Genomic DNA, 23,733 nt, shown 5'->3' with positions numbered 1-23,733 from the left:
TATCCATGCTTTGCAAGGTGCATTAGCAGGGAGCTGGATTGAAAGTGGAGCAGTCTACGTTGCAGACAGTGGCTTAACCCACTGGGCCACAATGCTGGCTTCTCTAATAAAAATTGATAGTAATCCCACTTAACCCCCCCCCCAGGTCTCTCATATGTGGGGTGAATTTATGTGCAAATAATCAACTATGAATATATTCCTTTCAGGTCATTTGAAATCCATGTGTCAACACACCCATGTTGCACACACACAAATGCGTTGGGCTACCCACAAGAAATGCAAGCTGACCCCCAAACTGATAAGCACATATAAATACTATATGTTCGGCTGGTACTGTGGCGTAATGGGTAAAACCGCCGCCTGCAGTGCCAGCATCCCATATGGGCGCTGGTTCAAGTCCCGGCTGCTCCACTTCTGATCCAACTCTCTGCTATGACCTGGGAAAGCAGTAGAAAATGGCCCAAGTGCTTGGCCTCTGCACCTATGAACCCATGTAGGAGACCTGGAGGAGGCTTCTGCCTCCTGGCTTCAGATCGGAGCAGCTCTGGCTGTTGTGGCCATCTGGGAAGTGAACCAGTGCATGGAAGAGTCTCTCTCTCTCTCTATCTCTCTCTCTCTCTCTCTGCCTCTCTGTAAGTCTGCCTTTCAAATAAATTAATCTTTTTTTAAAAAAAGTTCATCCTGAATACAGATAGACCCAGCAGACAGAGAAGTGGTTTCAAAAGTAAGTCAGGGACGCGGCGCCGCGGCTCACTATGCTAATCCTCTGCCTTGTGGCACCAGCACACTGGGTTCTAGTCCCAGTTGGGGCGCCGGATTCTGTCCCGGTTGCCCCTCTTCCAGGCCAGCTCTCTGCTGTGGCCAGGGAGTGCAGTGGAGGATGGCCCAAGTCCTTGGGCCCTGCACCCCATGGGAGACCAGGAGAAGCACCTGGCTCATTGGAGGGTGAACCAACGACAAAGGAAGACCTTGCTCTCTGTCTCTCTCTCTCTCACTGTCCACTCTGCCTGTCAAAAAAAAAAAAAAAAAAAAAAAAAAGTAAGTCAGGGGGCTGGCGCTGTGGCGTAGCCATAAAACCACTGCCTGCAGTGCTGGCATCCCATGTGGGTGCCAGTTTGAGTCCCGGCTGCTCCACTTCCAATCCAGCTCTCTGCTGTGGCCTGGGATAGCAGTGGAGGATGGCCCAAGTCCTTGGACCCCTGCACCCATAAGGAAGACCCCAGAAGAAGCTCCTGGCTCAGATAGGCACGGCTCCAGCCATTGCAGCCATTTCGGGAGTGAACCAGCGGATGGAAAACCTCTCTCTCTCTCTGCCTCTCCTTCTCTCTGTGTGTAACTCCAATTTTGAAATAAATAAATAAATCTTTAATAAAAAAAAAAAGTCAGGAGATTGATGAGGGGAAGAGGAGCTTTTGGTGGTAGGAAGGGAAAGAATGTGGATGAGAGACAGGGAAGACAAAGTGACCCAGAATGCCTGTCTTAGTGTCTCTCTCCCTCTCCCTCTCCCTCTCTCTCTCGCCCCCTTTGCCTGGCTGGGAAGATACACCCCACCCCCCACCCCCACCCCCGTACAGGCTGGCTCCTCATTCTACCCCAGAGAAGGGAGAAGAGAATGACCATCTTGATGGCACAGTACTCACTTGCTTTCATTGGGAGGGAATGCATGAAGCACTGAGATGACTTGGAAATAAGATGGGATGACAGGGCTGATATAGACCTGACCAGAATGAAGAACCAGGACAGTGTCGCATGTTCTTGTCCCCAGAGCTGCTCGTGAGCAGAGAACCCTGTGATTGGATTTACAAACGACTTTGAATCACATCTTCGGAAATGCACTTAGCAGAGTACTAGAGAAATATGGAAAGTACTGGAAAAAAAAGTGCAACATGAAGATGATAATCAGAGCAGTTGGAATTTGTGTGTTTTAGAAGGGACAGGTAAGGCAGAGAAAGGACGGATTTAGCAGAGAGGAGCAGAGTGGGGGAGCACTGTTAGTTCTGGGGAGAGGGCAGTGAACGAGGAATGCAGTAGCACCTGGAGATGGTGGAGCACCAGGGTTGCTTCAGTGTAACTCAGGTCCTGAGGGAGGACGGGTTTGGTGCCGGACTGACTTCATCTCTAACGCACCGTAGCCCCTCAGCTTAGCGTCAGGCTACACTTGCACAGCCCAGTTTGCTGCTCCTGGATTCAGAGGGATCAGGAGATTTCCTCAGGGACCCTGTGAATTCAGACACACCCAGGCCAGTGTGCACGCGAGGCCTGGGCTGTGAGGCACTGATTGGATCCTAACCTAGCTTCTTTTTTTTTTTTTTAATTTATTTGACAGTTAGACAGTGAGGGTGAGAGACAGAGAGAAAGGTCTTCCTTCTGTTGGTTCACCCCCAAATGGCCGCCAGTGCCGGAGCTACGCAGATCTGAAGCCAGGAGCCAGGTGCTTCTTCCCAGTCTCCCACGCGGGTGCACTTGGGCCATCCTTCACTGCCTTCCCGGGCCACAGCAGAGAGCTGGCCTGGAAGAGGAGCAACCAGGACTAGAACCTGGTGCCCATATGGGATGCCAGTGCTACAGGCGGAGGATTAACCAAGTGAGCCACGGTGTCGGCCCCCTGACCTAGCTTCTTCCACGGGCTCTCTGGGGAGTCAGTCAGCCCCTCTGTACCCCAGAGTAATGCCTGCCTGCAGGGTGAGTGGGGGTGGAGGACACTCACAAGCATGTGTGCAGAGTGCAGAACAGGGGAGATGGCAGAGGCTGCTTGTGTGTCTCCTGTGTCATCGCAACCTCGGGGTCTGCTACCTGCCCCATCTCTGGGAGTCTCACTTCTTTTAACACAGCACCCTTTGCCCCTTAAAATAATGTGGGATCGCCTTGACTGCCTCCTCCTCTTTCACCACCCGCCAGCCCTGGCTCCCACAGGCATCCTTTCTGGGGCTCCTTTCTCTCCACCCTTGACCTTGGTGCTCTTCCCTGGGGCCTTGAACCCCCAGTTCTGAGTGTTGCACTTGCAGGCCACTTAGATGCATGTCCCTTTACACTCCCGTGTCACTTACACCTCAGTCTTCAGCTTTGCAAGTCTGAGGGGCAAGATCTACAGATCTGCCTGGGAGACAGGGAAGGGATGGGGCTGGAATGCCCCAAAGGCCAGAATCCTCCTACCAGGGGACCTGTGATTACTACTTGTCAGTGACAATCCTTTCGTCACTGTACAAATTATCTGTGGACCAGTTTCCCAGACTATTTTCAGAGTCTCCAGATCTAGGATGGAGGCCACATCCTGTTCATATCCAGTTCCCCCAAAGAAACCTCTACAATGCCTTGTACACAGTGAATACATACTGACTGCTGGTTGAATTGAATTTCTGCCCAGTGCTCCCACATCCACCACATGTTCAAACTCACCTTCCAAGAAGCCCCATGGGAAGTACGGTGGCCCTGGACTCTATCTGCCATGCTGCCCGGGTCCCCACCAGCACTGGAGGCTCACCGCTCTTGCTGCTGCTCCTGTGGTTCGGCCCCACTCAGCATCTTCCCCCAGTTCCAGCGCTGCGGCAGTGTGATGGAGATGTCCCAGGCACACCCACAACTGGAAGATGAAGGGAGCTGGCAGCACAAAGAGCCACTGACCAGAGGCCATTCTAAGAACCATCTTGACCCATTCTCTTCTCTGCCCAAGAAGGGGTGGGGGTGGGTGCTGGAATGACCATCTCCTACAAGTCAACACAGAGAACACAGAGGGGCCTCCTGTTTGCCATCTGGCGCTCAGTAGGGGCCGCACAGGGGCAGGGACAGCCTTGGAGGGGCAGGCCTTGCTTACGCGGACCCTCTTTGGTTCTACAGAGCTGTGCTGTGGTAGGCCTCACCTGGAGAGGAGGCAGGGCTGGAGCAGGCTTTCCCTGGTGCTGCCAGCGCGCAACAGCCCTTGGACAATGACCTGGCACCACCTCCAGGCCTCCAGCTTCTCTTCTGCCCTCCTCGCCAGCACGTCAGACCCACCATCCACACGCCTAGGGCCTTCTGGGGTTCTGTGTGGGTTCCCAGGGGCTGCCACTGACGCCTGCCTTCCTTCTCCTAGTGGGTGAGCGACAGTCATGTACACTGTCTGATTTAACACTGCATTTGAAAAGGCAGCTGGCACGCAGCCTCGCCACAGCTATCTAAACGGAGAAGGATTGCAGTTCTGTGGCCGGGTGGAGCAGAGGGAAGGGCGAAAACGATAACCCATGGAGATGCTCGGAAAATAGTTACCGAATGGGAGGTGAGGGATGCGTGCCTGGCCCAGAGGAATTCTGCACTTGAGTTGGGTTGTGCTGATATTTAATGGGCTAGTAAAATATAATTTTCTATCTCCCTTTCCTTCATACTTAATAATTATCAAGTGCTTCTTGCCTGTTTTATGGAGCATACAGGGTTCAAATCCCACTCAAGTCAATCAATTCCCAAAGATAACTAGAAGTCTATCTGGGGTTTATATTGAGTATTATTTAACCTATGTGGACCATTATTTAACACTTAGAAAATAGTTTGTTGCTCTGAAGTTTTTATTTTTTTTAATTACAACATTTTTAAAAAGCCAAGTCTGAAGTCCTTCACAAATTCCTGTGACCTGAAACCATACATGTTTCATCCGTCGGTCACGGTTTGTCTGACAGCCTGAAGTTGGAAAGCCCACTATCACCCCTTAACTGGCCCAGCAGAGTTGCTGTTAAGGAATCCTAGAAAGAGAGAGCTAGTCTCCATAGGGAGATGTTTATATCCTAGTAACTGAAAAGGTAAACTCTCTTGGGAGCAAAGAGATCAATTGGAGAATAGGGTATGTGCTGAGGGAAAAGGCTGCAGGCTTGTACCAGGGGCAGGGCAGAGGAAGTAGTGTGTCTCGACATTTTTGGATCTTAGGCTGTTTTGTAGATACCTTTTTTTTTTTTATCTTTGGGAATTTCCTTTTTGTAATGGGTTTTCTTTGTTCTTTTTTTCCTCAGGTAGAAGCTTAGCAATTGTTTCTCAGTTTCTTTCCTGATGATTACTGAGTTACTTGGGTATTGTGGGGCTTTCTACCAGGACTATGTTCTCCTATGAATTAAGTAATAATACTTTTCCTGCCAGGAGAATCCCAGGAATCTCCCTAGTGCACCAGAAGTCTCTCACACGCAAGGTCTTGTTGTGTCTGGATTGCCGATGGGCCAGTGCGCCACAGCTGAGATTTGAGCCCGGTGCCTTGAATGCAAGCGTGAGTGCATCATGGGCTGAGCCACTTCTCTAACCTGCTTTCCTGCGGCCTGGCTGCTCAGGCCCTGTCTCTTAACGGAGCTGTGCTGTGGAGTCAGAAAAGCGGGTCCTGTTCCAGTGGACTGACATCCCCCTCCCCTCCCCGGCTCATCACTTTCCCTGTCACTAGAGCTAGAAGACCTGGGCTTGAGCTGTTGCTGCAGCAGTTTGACCTCAGTCAAGTCACTGAATGCTCTAAATCCCAATCTCCTCTTCTGTGAAATGAGAATTATAATTAGATCCCCTCTGACTCACAGAATTCACCCATTCAGTTAATATTTATTGAGAATTTATCTGCATTTCAGGCACTGGGTGATAAGACAGGAAATCTGGCCAGGAGAAGCTCTTTGTCAAGGACTTAATGGATCAAATAATATAATATTATATAATATTACATTATATTATATATAATTATATCATTAATATAATATATTAATATAATTAATATATTATTTATAATTATAATATAATTATGATTAATATAATTCATATTATATATTAATATATAATGTTATAATTATATTAATCACAGACATATTATATAATATTATATTATTATATAAATACATCTCAAAAAGCTACAGCCTTCATACCTATTAGGTTAGGTATTATATTTAAGTGATAATAAATGTTCAGGAGGTTGTAGAGTAATTGGAAACATTTTGCAGGGTTGGTGGCAATGTAAGTTTAGCTTCCTTGGAAGACAGTAGAGCAGTTCCTCAAAAAGTTAAAAATATCATTATCCCGTGATCCAGCAACTCCACTTCTAAGTCTTAAATTTGAAAGCAGGGACTCAGAGATACATGTTCATCGGGTTCCGTAGCAGCATTATTAGCAATAGCCAAAGGTGGAGACAACCCAAGTGTCCATCAGCGGATGGATGGGTAACTAAATGTGGCCAAGGCATACAGTGGAAGATATCCAGCCTTAGTGAAAGGAGTCAGATCTGATGCAGCTGTGCCATGGATGAGCCTTACAAATCTTAGGCATTGTGAAATAAGCCAGACACTAAAGGACAAATACTGAATGATTCCTCGTATATGGAGTTCCTGGAATAGAGAAATTGATAGACATAGGAAGTGGAGGAGAGGAGAGCAGAGAAGCTGTGTTGGATGAGTACAGTTTCAGTTTGAGATGAAGAAGTTCTGGAAATGCACAGTGGTGATGGTTGCAAATGTGTAAATGTACTTAAAACCACTGGACTGCACGCTTAACATACTTTCAGTGGTAACTTTATGTTATGTATATTTTACTATGATTTTTAAAACTTTTTTTTTTTTTTTTTGACAGGCAGAGTAGACAGTGAGAGAGAGAGACAGAGAGAAAGGTCTTCCTTTGCCGTTGGTTCACCCTCCAATGGCTGCCGCGGCTGGCGCGCTGCGGCCGGCGCACCGTGCTGATCCGATGGCAGGAGCCAGGTGCTTCTCCTGGTCTCCCATGGGGTGCAGGGCCCAAGCACCTGGGCCATCCTCCACTGCACTCCCTGGCCACAGCAGAGAGCTGGCCTGGAAGAGGGGCAACCGGGACAGAATCCGGCACCCCAACCGGGATTAGAACCCGGTGTGCTGGTGCCGCAAGGCAGAGGATTAGCCTAGTGAGCCGCGGCGCTGGCCTGATTTTTAAAACTTTATGATTCCTAAATGCTATGCAAATACAAATGTGTTGTTAGTTAACTAGAATTTAGATGAACAGGATTGTGTTTATAAGCCGTCCCTCTTTCAAAAAGTGCTGTGTGTTTGAAATCATTTTGTCATTATTTATTTATTTATTTTTAATTTTAGAAAAGATTTTATTTATTTATTTGAGAGATAGAGTTACAGATAGTGAGAGGGAGAGACAGAAAACTTCTGTCTTCCATCTGTTGGTTCACTCCCCAGTTGGCCTCAACAGCCAGGGCTGAGCCCCAGGAGCCACAGGCCTGAGGGACCCAAGGTACCCAGAGGTGATCATGCCTCCTGATATTTGTAAGGCAGGAAAATAGCAAATGCTTAACCCAATGTTAATCTAATAAACTTATCATGTAATCTAAGCAAACAAGCAGCACAATCCTTAACCTGTCTTCTAAGTAGCATAGGTAAAGCTATGTAAAGTAATAATCAGTGGTATGAATTCATAATATCAGAGTCAGCTAGGAGATTAAGGAACCACCGCAGAGTGAGAGGCTACTGAAGCAGTTCAAAGCACTAAGTGGAGAGAGAACTGGAGGGCTTGGGCCAGTGGGTCCTTAGGTGCAGGTGGAGGTTCCTTCAGCCACAGTCAGCTCTCGGCATTCTGGCATGGCCTCTCGGGCAGAATGTCAGGGAGCTTTGCAGCAGTTGTCAGGTTATGGGTCTGTCACAGCTTCAGGAGGACGAGGCGGGAGACACTTGCATTGCTGTCTGAGGCTGGTCTTCTTTACGTATGCTTTTCTTAAGTTGTTGTTTCTCAAGGTACAAGTTGTTTTTCCAGTCTTATCAGGATATGCAGACATGAGTCTATATAAATCCTGGTGAAGTTTCATTTGTATTTTCAGATATGGGCTTTAACTTCTAAAATCTGTGTTTTTATGTAAACATTATGCAATTCAAAATATCTCATTTAAAAACAAGTTCCAGGGGCTAATATCATGGCACAATGGGACATCTGCATCCTATCTCAGAGTGCCTGATGCTAACGCATCCTGGGAGCAGCAGTTTGGGCCCCTGTCACCCATGTGGGAGATGCAGATAAAGATCTAAGTTTCTAGAATTGTCGTGGCTCAGCCCTCATTTTTGCTGGCATTTGGGGAGTGAACCAGTGGATGGATGATCTCTCTGTCTCTCTCTATTGCTCTTTCAAGTAGATGCAAATAAATAAACATTTAAAATATAAATAAAAACAAGTTCCAGTAGTAAAATGGAGTAACAACAAAAATTGAGTATTATCAAATTTTGATAAGCCCTGTACCCCATCCCTGGCTTAATGAGGTGCTCCCCCTCTGCACCTGACTGCTATGGTTCCCTGTTACTTTACAGCACTGGTTCAGTATTGACTTTCTTGTGTCTTCCAGCAAATTGTGAGTTTACCAAGATTGGGGTTATGATACATTTCTGTACCCCAAGTGCCTATCATGATACCTTGCTCACAGTAGGGAGTCGGTAAGTCTTTGGTAAATGAAGGCAGTGGTTGTTAGGTGAGAAGCAAGGATGAGGTTGTGGTACCGATTTCATATGAAGCTCTTAGTTTTTAAGGATGATTAGAATTTGAAAGGAAATGGAAAATAGTGCTGAAGAGTGCCTAACGAGAACAGGCCAGATCATTGTTCCTAGTGGAAGAAGGGGGACCCTCTGCATTAGAATCATCCCAGCTGCTTATAAGAATGACAGATTCCACCTGTACCTCCCAGCCACCATCCCCGCGTTCTGAACACGTACCTCTGGATTTAGCTTCAGAGTGAGCTTCTTAAGAAAGTTCTTTTTAAAAAATGATTTATTTTCATTTTTTGAAAGGTAGAGAGATAGAGACACAGAGAGATGAGAGATCTTCTGTTTGCTGATTCACTCCCCAAATACCTGCAACAGCCAGGGCTGGGCCAAGGCGAAGTTGGTAACTGGGAACGCTATCTAGGTCTTCTACGTGGATGGCAGGGACCAAGCGGCCACCACCTGCTGCCTCCCAGGATGAGCACTGGATGGAAGGTGGGTCATAAGCAGAGCCGGACTCAAACCAGGCACTCTGATATGGAATGTGGGCATCCTAAGAGGTGACTTAAAGTCTGTGCCAAACATGCCCCCATGTTAAGAAAGTTCTTAACACATTAGCAGAGAGTCCTGATATCCTTTGGCAGCTGTGGGCAATTGGAAGCTGCGTAAGTTCTAGTTGAGGCACAATGATGACCTGATGGAAATGGAGTTATAGGGAGAACAAGATCTGGTGGTCTGCAGAACAGATCGATGGACAGATCTCAGAGGCGCAGTGTGAACTGTCAAGAGTACCCCAAAGTGTTGAAGATGAGAGGAGGTGAGACCTTGCTTGGAAGTGGGGGATAAGCAGTGACTATAAGAGGCCTGTGGAGGGGTGAAATGACAGGTCCAGGGGAATATAAAGGCTGATGTCAGAGAGGAGTTTGAAACAGATCTGGGCCCTTGGAAAATGGCAGTTCTGCTGATGCACCTGCTGTTTCATTCTAATGAATTCTGTTTCAACTTGATGTGTTTGAGGGGGCTGGGAGGCGTCCAGGTGAAGGTGAGAGAGACCTTGGCAGTGTGGGCTCAAGCATGACCGAGGACCAAGAGGAAGATGAGATGTGGGAGCCTCTACAACATGAGGGAGGAGGGGGCAAGCGCCTGGCAATCTGAGTTCAGGTTTTCATAGTGAAGGGCTTAGCACTTTCTGATATGTTTAATGTGATAATGAAAACTCTGGATGGCAAATTGTGATGAGTAAATAATGACAGTAATGAGCAAAATAGACTTCTGACACATAGACTCCTCAAAAGGGCACCCTGTGGTGAGATGGCTGCGGCATGGGGGTGGTGGGAGTGAGGGGCAGGGACTCTAAGAGGGAACAGAGGAGGTGTCACATAGAATGGGACAAAGCTCTGTTTTATGCTAAAACAGCATGTCGAGATGTACACGGTGCAGAGCACTTAGTATGGGCCACCCTGGCATCACAAACTCTGGTATTCTAATTACAGCTTCCACTTGTGGGTGGATGAAGATCATTGTGGGTGCATAAAGGTTCATAATTACTTGAGTACTTACGCATGTTTTCTCTTGTGCATCTGCATTTTATTACTTGATTTTAGATGGTAAATCCCTGGGAGTCTTTTCTGTAAACAGTTACCTGCTTCGGAATAATAAGGCGGGCAATCATCATCAGTAAGAGTCATGCATTTTCTCCTATTTATATATATAAAGTTACTTGAAAGGAAATTGGTAGAGGAAAAGAAGAACAATGGCTTCATGGTGGCCCCAGGGAGATTAGTATTGTTATTTAATCTGAAGTAAAATGTTAGCGACTCGGGTTCTGGGGAATTGCTATAACAGGAGTTTAATCTGTTGCACTCCCAAGGGTGATGTGAAGCTGTTGGATGAGATCTCTGCACTGTTTCCCGAAGCGTAAACCAGGATGTGAACCGACAAGGGACTTTTCTTTCTTCTGAGTCATGGCTGTTTTCCTGCTCCTGATTTTCCAAGTTCCTACTTAATTGTTGAGTAATAAAGTTTGTTTCTGCCCACCACCTGGTTCTGCCCACCTTCTGACTTCATTTCATTGTTAGTGCATCATTGGGCGGCCTCACCAAGTTGCTCAAGCCCAGTGTCATGAGGGCACGGGAGAGGTTCCTTGTGCTCGGTTTTCCATGAATACTTAACTGCTGCCCTCGTTCTGCTAGGGGTCGTGGATCGCAGGAGCAGATTTCTCTCGAGGCCCGTCTTCTCTTCTGACATAGCAACTCTCTTGTTCCAGGACAATTTGTAGAAAGCACAGCAACCTCTAATGCACCTTCAAGCTAAGTAGCTTCTTGGAAGTTGTTTTCCTTCTTGACATTTTATCTTCTGTCTATGTGTGTGCCATTTGTAAGTCTTGCCTTTTAACAGGCATTGATGAACAGCTACAAAAACTGTCATTTTAAGAAAGAATAAATGTTAGATTATAAACTACATACATTGCATGATTTACTTATAGCTCTCAAATGGAGTTTACCTGTCACTACTTTCAGTAACATTCATTTTCAAATGTCATGTGAGCCATTTCTTTTAATTATAAAAGCAGTCCATATCTCATTTGTTTTATAAAACCAAACATTATGGAAAGGGGTAGAGGAAAATGGAGAAATTCTCCTCCATATTCTAGCCTTTAGTACAGCTCTTCAAAAACAGGCACTGTTAATAGTGTCTTAAGAATTTAAGAACTTGGGGCCGGCGCTGTGGTGCAGCGGGTTAACTCCCTGGCCTGAAGCACCGGAATCACATATGGACTGGCTGCTCCAGATATCCTGGCTGCTCCACTTCTGATCCAGCTCTCTGCTGTGGCCTGAGATAGCAGTAGAAGATGGCCCAAGTTCTTGGGCCCCTGCACCTGCATTGGAGACCTGGAAGAAGCTCCTGGCTCCTGGCTTCGGATCAGCACAGCTCCGGCCGTTGCGGCCATCTGGGGAGTGGACCAGCAGATGGAAGACCTCTCTCTCTGTCTCTACCTCTCTGTGTAACTGTCTTTCAAATAAACAAAATAAATCTTTAAAAAAAAAGAACTTAAGACACTATTATGCATGCATATTCTAAGTATGTACAATTTTACTTATATTTATACATATATCTTTGTTCAAGTAGTCATACTATTTGTTTTTTTTTTTTTTTTTTGTAGAGCTCAAGGAGTAAATTTTTTTTTTTTTTTTGACAGGCAGAGTGGACAGTGAGAGAGAGACAGAGAGAAAGGTCTTCCTTTTTGCCGTTGGTTCACCCTCCAATGGCCGCCACGGCTGGCGCACCGCGCTGATCTGATGGCAGGAGGCAGGTACTTATCCTGGTCTCCCATGGGGTGCAGGACCCAAGTACTTGGGCCATCCTCCACTGCACTCCCTGGCCACAACAGAGAGCTGGCCTGGAAGAGGGGCAACCGGGACAGAATCCGGCGCCCCGACCGGGACTAGAACCCGGTGTGCCAGCACCGCAAGGCGAAGGATTAGCCTAGTGAGCCGCGGCGCCGGCCGGGTACCTGTCTTAAAGTCAGCTGAAGAGCACTATCCCTTCACAGCAGTACCTGTGTTAGTGTTTGATCGACTAACTCGGAGATGTGTGTATATACCAGGGGCCAGGATTCTTACGGGCTATCTTCAAATCCTGCTCATAACATAACACCAATTGCCTACCTCTAGGAAAGTAAGCAGATCTCGTGTCTTTCTGGCTTAGGAAATCCTATGAAAATACTCAGTGCCAGAGGAAGGAGGCCTGACCAGAACCCATCTAACCTCACGTGCAACAGAATACACATATGTTTAGCAAAGATCTTGATATGAGCAATGGAACAACAGAAATCAGGAGGGAAGATCTAGGACACCACATGGACAATGCAGAGGTCAGGCAAGGATGACTGAGAATCCAAGCGTGGTATTTCTGATTCCAGCATCTGCCCTGCTGACCGCCGAGCTGCAAGGCCCACTCAGGGGCAGCTCATTCCCTGGCTGCTGTAATGGATTTTGAGTCCTCTAACCTCACTGCCTTTTCTCAAGACCAGTGTGACCAGAGTGTGCTTTTGTGAGATGCTGACCTGGAGTGTTCAGTGGTTCAGAGGGAACTCACCAGAACCTACTAGATGAGCCACTAAGGGGGACTGGATTGATGAGCATTATTCCAAAATAATTCTAAAAGAGCACTCTCCCCTTCCCTTGTCTCTCTCTCTCTTTCAACTTTCCACCTGCTGCTGCGATTCAGACGCATTGTACGTGACTTGCTTGAGACAGAAGAGATTTACATAAAAGAAATTAAGAGCATAATTGATGTAAGTAGATTGAGGGGGGTGTTAAACATTTATGCAAACTGGAGAAGTTTTGCTGCACAAAGAGACTCAAAATAATTGCCTCATGTCTCTAGAATTCCCACAGGGGTTCATATCTTCTAATATCACAAGGGGCTCTCTAGTAAGAATAAGGACATGTAACGGCTCTTGATTCATGAGGACTGTGCCAATTCATACTGATTCCAGCAATGCCCCACTGGTTCACCATATGCTTGCCAGCAAAGGATATTATAACTTAAATGTTTTTGATAGTTTAATAAGGAAAGACTTTCTGCTTTTTAAAGTAGCATTTTTTCCCTCTTTCCTTAGGGAATAATCCTAAGGAATAGAGTACAAATGCATAGTTCTCCCTCTTTCCTTAGGGAATAATCCTAAGGAAAAAGCTGTATTTTAAAGTTACTTCTTATAGCATATTTTTACAATAAAATTCCGGAAGCAACTCAAATGTCCAATAAAAAGAGGGAACAGGTAATAAAGCATGATGTACGTGTTAGATGTTACTCAACTGTTTAAAATAATGATTTGGGATAATATGTACCAATATTAACAAGTGCTCTAAAATGTATATAGAAAAAAAATTGCAAAATTATGTATGTAATGTGTTGGGAACTAGAGAAAATGAATGTTTTAAATTCATGAAGACATAATTGCATCAAATCATAAAATGATAGGTAAATTTTTCCTTTCTTTCACATTTCCATACCATATAAATTTCACATTTCCATACCATATAAACATTTTAAAATCATTCATTCTTCCATAAAAATGCCATTTTATTATCATTGCCATTAAACCATCTTCTTCTGAAGATGGACACATGAGGAAAATGATATCAGAAAAAAGTGTGTTGATAGTATAGCCTGTAGGAAAGATGTGTGCTGTATTCCCCGACTGGTAGAGTTTGGTTCTTGGAGTGGCTGATTCAAACCATCTCTTTCTATTTTGTTTCCACTTCCTCAGGGATATATCACTCCAATGGACTTTATCTGGCTGAAGCATCTGATTCCAGACGTTCTTCAGAATAACAAGGACTTTCTCTTTGGGAATATTAGAGAACTTTATGAATTTCACAACAGGTATATAATACTTCACATCATCACGAGGAAGGGAACATGCTAAGAGGGTAGAAATCAGACTGATGGCATTTGGAGAAGAAAGTGCTTAGCACTTTCTTTAGCACATGGTTTGGAGTCAGTGGCTTGAATTGGCGTGGGATGGGGTGAGGAGGAGGGGATCAGACCCGCAGGACCACAGAGGAAGAAGGAACAAGACATCAGCGGAGCATGTGCTGGTTGCCAGGCTTCGGTGTGGCACTGAGTTGTGTGTTCCTTTGCTCCTTTAGTTACTCATGTTTCAGTATTTAATGAGCACCTGTTCCATGCCAGGCACTGTGCTCAGCATTGGGAATACAAGGATGACCAAGGATGACCACATTCCTATTATCACAGGGCGGTGCTAGGTGTTAGACAATGTTAGCTGGTCACACATGTTGTCCTCTTAACCCAGGACTTTGTGGGTGTGGCATTCTAGAGAACTGGAGGGAAGGAAGTTTGGAAATCATTTTTCAATCTGATCATTTTTCTAAAAAAGATTATTTATTTATTTGAAAGTCAGAGTTACACACAGAGAAAAGGAGAGGCAGGGGGGGGGGGTCTTGCATCCAATGGTTCACTCCCCAATTGGCTATAATGGCTGGAGCTGTGCTGATCCAAAGCCAGGAGCGAGAAACTTCTTCTGGGTCTCCCACATGGGTGCAGGGGCCCAAGGACTTGGGCCATCTTCTACTGCTTTCCCAGGCCATAGCGGAGAGCTGGATTGGAAGTGGAGCAGCTGTGACTCGAACTGGCAGCCATGTGGGATGCCGGCACTGTAGGCGGTGGCTTTACCCACTACGCCACCCTTAATCCATTCATTTTGCACATAAGGAAACTCCCGCTTCTTGATTCAGTTTACTTAGGTGAGGACCCCCAAGATCATATGACTACTATGGAAGGAGAAAGAACCTCAGTTGCTTCCTTCCGCAATCCCTTGTCTGCTGCTCAGATGCAAAACTGAAATGGGAGCCCTTTTCTGCCTCTTTCCTTGGAGAAGTTATTCAATCTTTGGGGCTTCAGGTTTCATGTTTATAAAAGCCCTATCTTGGGGCAGGTGATTGGCCTAGCAGTTAGCATACCTAGTGTGCATGCCTAGGTTCCATGCCTGTCTCTGGCTTCTTACTCTAGCTCAGGGTTGGGGGCAGGGTGAGGTGGGTAGCAGAGGTGGCTTAATTAATTGGGTTCCTGCCACCTATATGGGAGACCTGGATTGAGTTCCTAGCTTCAGCCCTGCCCAGTCCAGGCTGTTGTGGGCATCTGAGAGGTGAACCAGTGGATGAGAGCCCTCTTTTTCAGTCTATATGTCTTTCTCTCTGCCCCTCTACCTTCAAAAAAATTTTTTTTAAATCAATAACAACAACAAAAACACATTATCTTGCAGAGTTTGGTTGAGGATTAAATGAGATATCATTTGGGAAGCACTTAGCTTATGTCTGGCCTAAGTGGGCTCTCAGTGATTATTAACAAAGCAACAGCAGTTCCTGTGAATGTTATTTTTGCGTAGTGAGGAGCATCAGTGTATCTGGTCTGGCTATGGCCAGAGCTTAGAGCTGTCTGAGGGTGGTTTCAAAGTAATCATAGTACACACACAAATACAGGATACATTTTTTCTTCCAAATAAGTGTGTGGAAAATGAGTCAAGAGTAATGAAGGCTGAAGAATAGCATTTTTCTAGGCACCTCTTAAAGTTGTATGATTTTACTTAAACTTTTTTAAGCCTCGTGTGTATGAAAGTCAAGACATTATTATGTTTGTATTTCCCTAGGACTTTCCTGAAAGAGTTGGAAAAATGCACTGAAAACCCTGACCTTCTGGCACATTGCTTTATCAATAGAGTAAGTCTGTCCTCCTACTAGATCCAAACAGCCGCGTGATTCAAGTTGACCCTCACTTTTCTGCATAGGGGGTAAGGGCAAGTGAAAACACAAAGGACCCCAGGGGTGGGGAACCTTTCTTCTGCCAAGGGTCATGTGGGTATTTATAACATCACTTGTGAGCCATACAAAATTATCAACTTAAAAGTTAGCCTGCTATAGATTTATTGAATTTTGAGTCTCACCTAGGATTGCCTTAGCAGGGCCACACCAAGTGATTTTGTGGGTCTTACATAGCCTGTGGGACAGACATTCCCCATTCCTGTATATTTCCCTGACCTCCAGTCTTTATTTAAGGATAAGTGACATATAAAACTGCATACACTCAAGGTGTACAACATGATGATTTGATATCTGTGTAATTAAAGTGATTACCACAATCAGCCTAATGAAGACATCAGTCACCTCTCATATTGTGTGTGTGTGTGTGTTATCTGAAAAGTTGAACTCAGAGAATCAGAATATAAAGATGGTAGCCAGGGGCTAGAGGACAGGGACAAGGGGAGATGTCGGCAAGAGTATAATCTTCCAGTTAGAAGATGAGTACGTTCTGGAGACATGCACGCACAGCATGCTGACTGTGGTTAACAATACTGCGTTGTCGACGAGAAATTTACTAAGAGAGTAGATTTGACTCTGTCTTTTGAGTTCGAGCCAGGAGTCTTACAGTGCTGTTGGCCTCCCAACTCGACCTCACTCCCACTCCGTTGAGTTTGAGAATGAGTAGAGTTCTACTGCCCACACTGAGCACCTGGGAGCCTCACTTCCTGTAAAGCCCTATGAAAATGGAAGCCTGGCCCTTAGGGTCCCCAAAGCAGAGAGTCCTCATGTGAACAACTGAGCTATGTTTCTGACAAGAACCACACAGCAGGCTTCAAGTCCCACCCAGAAGTTGTGTTACAGCTCTCAAGGGGAGCAAGCCCAAAAAGCTCAGAAAACATATTCTCTTTGGTTTTTACAGCAGAGAGGGTGATTGGAGATGTTTACATCTGCAGCCCCTTTTATGCTTAGCACCCAGTATGTGAAGGCCGTGCCCTACTCCAACCTTTTCCCTTTCCCCACTGCTCTGTCTTCTTCCCTCTTGCAATTTCTCTACTCCTGCTTTGGGCAATGAATGGGCTGGGCTGTTTGGGCCAGGAGGGACTGGGTCTTACCCAACACCTTAGGATGACCATGCCCATGATCCTGGTGCCCCCTACTTCCTCAAGCTTTCCCATTTATTCTCCTTTGCAACTGGTCCTAACTCCCCAATTCTTTTTGCGGTTTTCTTTTTGTGACTCCAGGAAAACAGATGAATCAACTTAAAAGTGTGTAAACACTCTAATTTTGGCAGACAAGTCTAAGAGGAATATTTAATTTAAAATGAAAGCAAGCAAACCCAAACCCCCAGTTTCAAGATATTTGATATAACAGAGATACAGTCTTAATACCTCAGTGCCCTGCCATGGCCCTGTGTGGGTTTTCAATTCTTCACAGCCTTATCATAGGCTTTCTTTTTTTATTTTATTTTTTTAAATATTATTTATTTATTTGAGAGGAAGAGTTACAGACAGTGAGAGGGAGAGACAGAGAGAAAGGTCTTCCTTCCTTTGGTTCACCCCCCAAATGGCCGCTCTGAAGCCAGGAGCCAGGTGGTTCTTCTTGGTCTCCCATGTGGGTGCAGGGCCCTAGCACTTGGGCCATCTTCCACTGCTTTCCTGGGCCACAGCAGAGAGCTGGACTGGAAGAAGGACTAGAACCTGGTGCCCAAATGGGATTCCGGTGCCGCAGGTGGAGGATTAGCTAAGTGAGCCACAGTGCCGGCCCCTATCACAGGCTTTCTCAAGTGCCAAAACTTAAGATAAACTACAAATGGTTTTGTACTCTATTTGGTACACTTCTAGGGCCTGAACAGCAGATTAAGTCACTGCCTGCGATGCCAGCATCCCATAGGAGCACTGATTGGGGCTCCAGCTGCTCTACTTTCCATCCATCTTTCTGCTAATGTGCCTGGAAAAGCAGTGGAAGATGGCCCAAGTGCTTGGGCCATGCTATCCACATGGAGATACGGATAAAGCTGTTGGTTCCTGGCCTCAGCCTGGCCCAGCCCCAGCTGTTGCAGCCATTTGGGGAGTGAACTGGCAGTTAAAGATCTATTTCTTCCCCTCTCTCTGTAACTCTGCCTTTCCAATAAATAAATACATCTTTAAAAAAATTTTGGTTCACTTCTTTATTGAATTCACATTGTTTTGTACTATTTTGTACTTTTGTATTCTCATTAAGCTGCTGATGAGAAATCTAGTTTCAGGGGCCGGTGCTGTGGCATAGCAGGTAAAGTGCCGCCGGTGGTGCCAGCATCCCATGTGGACCCTGATTCAAGTTTCAGCTGTTCCACTTCTGATCCAGCTCCCTGCTAATGTGCCTGGGAAATCAGTGGAGGATGGCCCAAGTCTTTGGGTCCCTGCACCCACATGGGAGACTTGAAAGAAGCTCCTTGCTGGCTTCGGCCTGGCCCAGCTCTGACCTTTGTAGCCATTTGGAGAGTGAACCAGTGGATGGAAGAGTTCTCTCTGTCTTTCTGTCTGTCTGTCTGTCTCTCTCTGTAACTCTGCCTTTCAAATAAATAAATAAATCCTTTCATTTATTTGAAAGGCAGAGTTACAGAGAAGCAGAGACAGATAGAGAAAGGTTTTTCCATCAATTGGTTCGCTCCCTATATGGCTGCAACGGCTGGAGCTAGGCCAATATAAAGCCAGGTGCTTCTTCTGGGTCTCCCACATGGGTGCAGGGGCCCAAGCATTTGGGCCATCTTCTACTGCTTTCCCAGGCCATAGCAGAGAGCTGGATCAGAAAGGGAGCAGCCAGGACTTGAACAGGTGTCCATAGGGGATGCCAGCACTGCATGCGGCAGCTTTGCCCTTCAAGCCACTGCACTGGTCCCAGTAAATAAATCTTTAAAAAAATGAAATCTAGTTTCAGATTTTATAAATATTTTATGATTTCTTATGCCATTTATTCAAAGGTTATTTGAATTGTTAAATGAGAAAAGGCCTAAAGTCTTCTGGGAAAATATGAATATTATCACAAAAAATTATTTAACTGCAAGGAAAGAGTGAGGGAATTGCTCACTAAATTTTTTTTCTTTTTCTTTTTCTTTTTTTAAAATTTATTTATTTGTTTCAAATGCAAAGTTACAGAGAGGCAGAGGCAGAGAGAGAGAAAGGTCTTCCATCTGCTGCTTCACTCCCCAAATGGCTGCAATGGCTGGAGCTGTGCCAATCCGAAGCCAGGAGCCAGGAGCTTCTTACGTGTCTCACATGTGGGTGCAGAGGCCCAAGCACTTGGGCCATCCTCTACTGCTTTCCCAGACCGTAGCAGAGTGGTGGATGGGAAGTGAGCAGCCAGGACTCGAACAGGTGCCCATATGGGATGCTGGCACTGCAGGTGGCGACTGTACCCAACATTTTTTCTTGAAAAAGTTCTTCTCCTGCCAGCGCCGCGGCTCACTAGGCTAATCCTCCGCCTAGCGGCGCCGGCACACCAGGTTCTAGTCCCGGTCGGGGCACCAGATTCTGTCCTGGTTGCCCCTCTTCCAGGCCAGCCCTCTGCTGTGGCCAGGGAGTGCAGTGGAGGATGGCCCAGGTGCTTGGGCCCTGCACCCCATGGGAGACCAGGAAAAGCACCTGGCTCCTGGCTCCTGCCATCGGATCGGCGCAGTGCGCCGGCCGCAGCGCGCCAGCCGCGGCAGCCATTGGAGGGTGAACCAACGGCAAAGGAAGACCTTTCTCTCTCTCTCTCTCTCTCTTTCACTGTCCACTCTGCCTGTCAAAAAAAAAAAAAAAAGTTCTTCTCCTAAAGTTTTATGGAAATTTTTAGTTTCCCCTATGTTGGGAGGAACCTTGGAAATCATTAATTTAGACTGAAAACTTTCTATCTATTCCTGCATGGTTTACAATGTGAGAGGTAAAACATAGGCAATAAATTCTTAACAAGTACATAGTTATTCTTAGAACAAATGGAGTAATTAAAAGCACAATTATCTAATCTCAGAGGATTCTTGGAGGGAGTTGGCCATTTTGAGAGGCTCTTCACCCTTTCTACAGCAGTTTACATTTTCTCAATCATGTTGGCAGAATCCCACTGACCTTGAAATGACTTCTGGGATATTCTTGTGGCCAAATATTTTCATCAGACCCCAAAGCCTGTATCACCCAGGAGGAGTCTTCCCCAGAGGTGGTGCTCTAGTTGGCATAAACTAACATACTTTTCGGGTTCCATGCCCTGAAATCTCACATGGCCAAATGGAAAGTGCCCTAGGCTGGCACTTGGAATACAGAAACTCTCATCCAAGGTGAGCCACTTGCTACCTGTATGACTTCATGGAAAGCACTTAAATCCTTGGAATCTCTTTCCCTCTCTCTTTTTTAAAGATTCATTTTTTATGTATTTGAATGGCAAAGTTAGAGAAAAAGAGAGAGAGAGAGAGAGAGAGATCCTCTATCCACTGATTCACCTGGTTCACTCCCCTAAATGGCCGCAATAGCCAGGGCTGGGTCAGGCCAAAGCCAGGAGCCAGGAACTTCTTTTGGGTCTCCCACATGGGTGCAGGGGCCAAAAGAGTTGGGTCATCTTCCACTGCATTAGCATATTAGCAGGGAGCTGGATTGGAAGTGGAGCAATCAAGACTCGAATTGGCGTCCACATGAGTTGTTGTCGTTGCAGGCGGTGACTTAACCCATTATGCCACGATGCCAGCCCCGGAAATCTCACTTTCTTCCTCCATGCAACAGGCTTAAGAGTATCAATATGTAAAGTTGTTATGGGAAACAAACTTATAGGAAGTTCCTTTAAAGTAAGAAGTACTTTGACAATAGCTACTGTTTTTGAGTACTCTGTTTATATGGGCATTTGTTTCTGTATATTATCTTATTTAATCTCCCAATGCTTATAGGAGTTGATTGCTGTTGTAAGCCCACTTGTGTATCGACTGAAGCTAGGAAGGTTAAGTACATAATCTCAGGCCATGTAGTTTGTAATTGACAAAGCCAAGAGCTGAACCTGGACCATCCTCTCCCAGAGCCCACAGTCTTAATCCATCAGCACTCATGTCTCCTTTAGTGAATGAGTTTTTCCCATCAATTTTAGAGCCTTCTGATCTATTCTTTAAGGGAGTGAGGGGGAACCAAGCATTTTCCTATATTGCTGATTAGTGTATATCCTTTCTCTAAAACAAGAGTGGTATTTTGATACTCGAAAGCCTATGATGTTCTGTGTTGCTGAAGAGTAGAGTCAGAGTCAGAACCAAGGGGTGAGGGTTTCCGGAAGGCTGGTTGCAGCCTACCTAGCATCTGCCAGTAGAACCAGATCCCTCAGTTACTAGGAGAGCTTGGCCAAAGGTGGTTGACGGTCGAGGATGTTACATTGGATGGGAGGTTGGGTCTCCCAAGTCTCTTCCCGCTGCTAAGCATCTTCTGGTGGGTGAGTGTTGAAAGTGGTGGAACTGTAAGCTCTTTAGGAGCTTTTGGGCAATGTCTGTGCTCTGCCAGACCAAATGTGGATAAGATGCCTTAATCAATTCATGGTGTCATATAGACTTTGCCTTTAGTTTGGCAGGAATGGCCCTTACACCCAGGCTACTATGCTAAATTAACCATTGAGGTTAGCAAATGAACTGTGCACAATGCCTGGCACATCAAAGACTCTCATTAGATAGCTCTGAAACCAAGCGTTGGTCTGGGGCTGGCACTGTGGATAAAGCTGCTGCCTGCAGTGCCGGCATCGTATATGGGCGCGGGTTCGAGTCCTGGCTGCTCCACTTCTGATCCAGCTGTCTGCTATGGCCTGGGGAAGTAGTAGAAGATGGCCCAGGTGCTTGGGCCCCTGCACCCTCATGGGAGACTGGAAGGAAGCACCTGGCTCCTGGCTTTGCATCGGTCCAGCTCTGGCCTTTGCGGCCATTTAGGGAGTGAACCAGTGAACGGAAGACCTCTCTCTCTCTCTGGCTCTCCTTCTCTCTGTGTAACTCTGACTTTCAAATAAATAAATAAATCTTTAAAAAATGAACATTTGTGGACAAACAAAGTACTCGTGACATGGATTTGACATGTAGTGATGCTGTAGCTTAAAAAAAGAGTTGGTCTGAGCAGGAAGAAAGGGACACAAGTCTGCAAGGAGGTGGCACATGGGATTCTCTGTGACAGCAGCGTGGGTTCTGTGGCCAGTGCAGCTGCTGTGGACCAAGCTCCCTGATGGAAACCTGGAAGCTGGCAAGCTGACTCCGCAGGATTGGGGTGTCCCTTTCATCTGTGTGCCCACCTCTTAGGGTCTTTGGTATAATGAGGATATTGGCTGCTCAGCACAGTCTCCAGCTCTGAAATTCAGCAGTGACATAACTGTTCCTGTTTCAGAACCTGTGCTGCAGGTTGAACGTGACATGGGAGGGAGAGCTGGCCACTTCACCTGTTGCCCATATGACTTAGATCTCCGTTTGTTGTCACATGGCCACATTTTACTTCTGGGGTGTTCCCATAGGTTGTTTCTTGGGTTTCTTGTAAGGTTGGCATCATGATGGTTGTAATAAAAAGAGGGTGGGAGAGAAAAGAGAGGAGCCATCAGCCACTGGCATTTTTTTCCTGTCCATTTTATTTTTCAATGAAGAACTCTAGGGAGAAATGTTGGTGTTTTGAACAAAGAACAGGGGAGGAAGGGTAAAAATAAAAACCTAAGGGCTAGCATTGTGGCACAGCAGATTCAGCTGTTGCTTGCAACACCAGCATCCCATACAATCGCTAGTTCAAGTCCTGGATTTTCCACTTCTGATCCAGATCCCTGCTAATGCACCTGAGAAAGCAGTGGAAGATGGTCCATGTACTTGGACACTTGGACTCCTGCCACCCTTGTGGGAGACTCGGATGGGGTTTCTGGCTCCTGGTCCAGCATCAGCCATTGCAGCCATTTAGGGAGTGAACCAATAGATGGAAGATCTCTCTCCTTCTCCCTCTGTAACTCTGCCTTTCACATAAATCAATAAATCTTAAAAAACCATTCCTGTTCTTGAAAGTACTTTTTTATTTGCCAGCAGCCCTTATAGATGCCCCCACAATAGCCTGTTCAGTATGCTGGGTTGTTGATAGCCCATCATACACTCCACCGACATAAGTTTGTTTAGCGTGCATGCATAGTTCCTTACATATTGAAATAATCTGGCTTGTTCAATGAGTGACTCAGTTGTGTTATCTTTTCCACTTACTTAAAAATGCTTCCTGATTAATTAATAGAATTAATTAATTCTATTTTTTTCCCACTCAGAAAGAAGATCTTCAAATATATTTTAAATACCATAAGAATCTGCCCCGAGCTAGAGCAATATGGCAAGAATGTCAAGACTGTGCCTACTTTGGGGTAATGTTTGCCTTATAAAGCCTCCCATAAATAATTTTCTCCGGAAAATACTTACTGACATCAAAGTTTTAGAGAAATCAAAAGTATGAGCTAGGCAGAGGAATACGGCCTCATGGTTTGAATAAAAATCTCCCATCCTTGGGAAGTTACACATTGGAAGCTTCCATAGGTCAGGCCTGTGAGAAGCACCCAGGGGAGGAAACCAGCCATGCCTTCTAGGATGGACTGAAAAAATGGAACAAAGTCTCAAAGGTCAATTAGGGTCTCCCTGGAACGATGCCTACAAGCCTTCTGGACCCTCCAGACTCAAAGCCACCTGAGTAGATGCAGCCGCCCAACTTGAGGGCAGGCTGCCCCCTGTCCAGGGGGACCGGAAATACCACACTGTTGTCCTGCAGACCCCCTCTGGAGCAGGAGAAGATGGTCCCGCTTCCCTCACTGCCAGGCCATGCCCCTTCCTTCCACACACTGCTTCCCAGGGACTGAGCTGTTCCCCAGGGACTGAGCAGCCCGTCACTTTGTGGAACCAGCAGCACAGGCGCCCATCTAGCGCGTGACCAGCCCAGTTGTTTCTTGTGTCTGAATACTTCCGTTTTCGCTGTGCGCGTGTTGTTTATTTCGTGCCGTGTTGTTTCTGTTTGACTTTTAAA

The 23,733-nt window shown here is 46.0% G+C and overlaps 1 protein-coding gene across 2 annotated transcripts in view; it reads left to right on the top strand.

Annotated features, from left to right (window-relative positions):
• Positions 1-23,733, top strand: part of MCF2L2 (MCF.2 cell line derived transforming sequence-like 2) — a 258,331-nt gene that overhangs the window by 197,938 nt on the left and 36,660 nt on the right. For both annotated transcript variants that reach the window (XM_070072393.2, XM_089332001.1), the window contains exons 16-19: positions 12,651-12,717; positions 13,696-13,811; positions 15,595-15,664; positions 22,991-23,083. In XM_070072393.2, the coding sequence (XP_069928494.2) occupies positions 12,651-12,717; positions 13,696-13,811; positions 15,595-15,664; positions 22,991-23,083 (346 nt within the window). The remainder of the gene's footprint in view (positions 1-12,650; positions 12,718-13,695; positions 13,812-15,594; positions 15,665-22,990; positions 23,084-23,733) is intronic.

This window comes from Oryctolagus cuniculus, chromosome 4 (assembly GCF_051225735.1).
Source record: "Oryctolagus cuniculus isolate XC-2025 breed Fujian yellow rabbit chromosome 4, ASM5122573v1, whole genome shotgun sequence".
NCBI classification, from domain to species: Eukaryota; Metazoa; Chordata; class Mammalia; order Lagomorpha; family Leporidae; genus Oryctolagus; species Oryctolagus cuniculus.
Note: the sequence above shows the minus strand (reverse complement) of the source record. Positions and strands in the feature narration are given on the sequence as shown.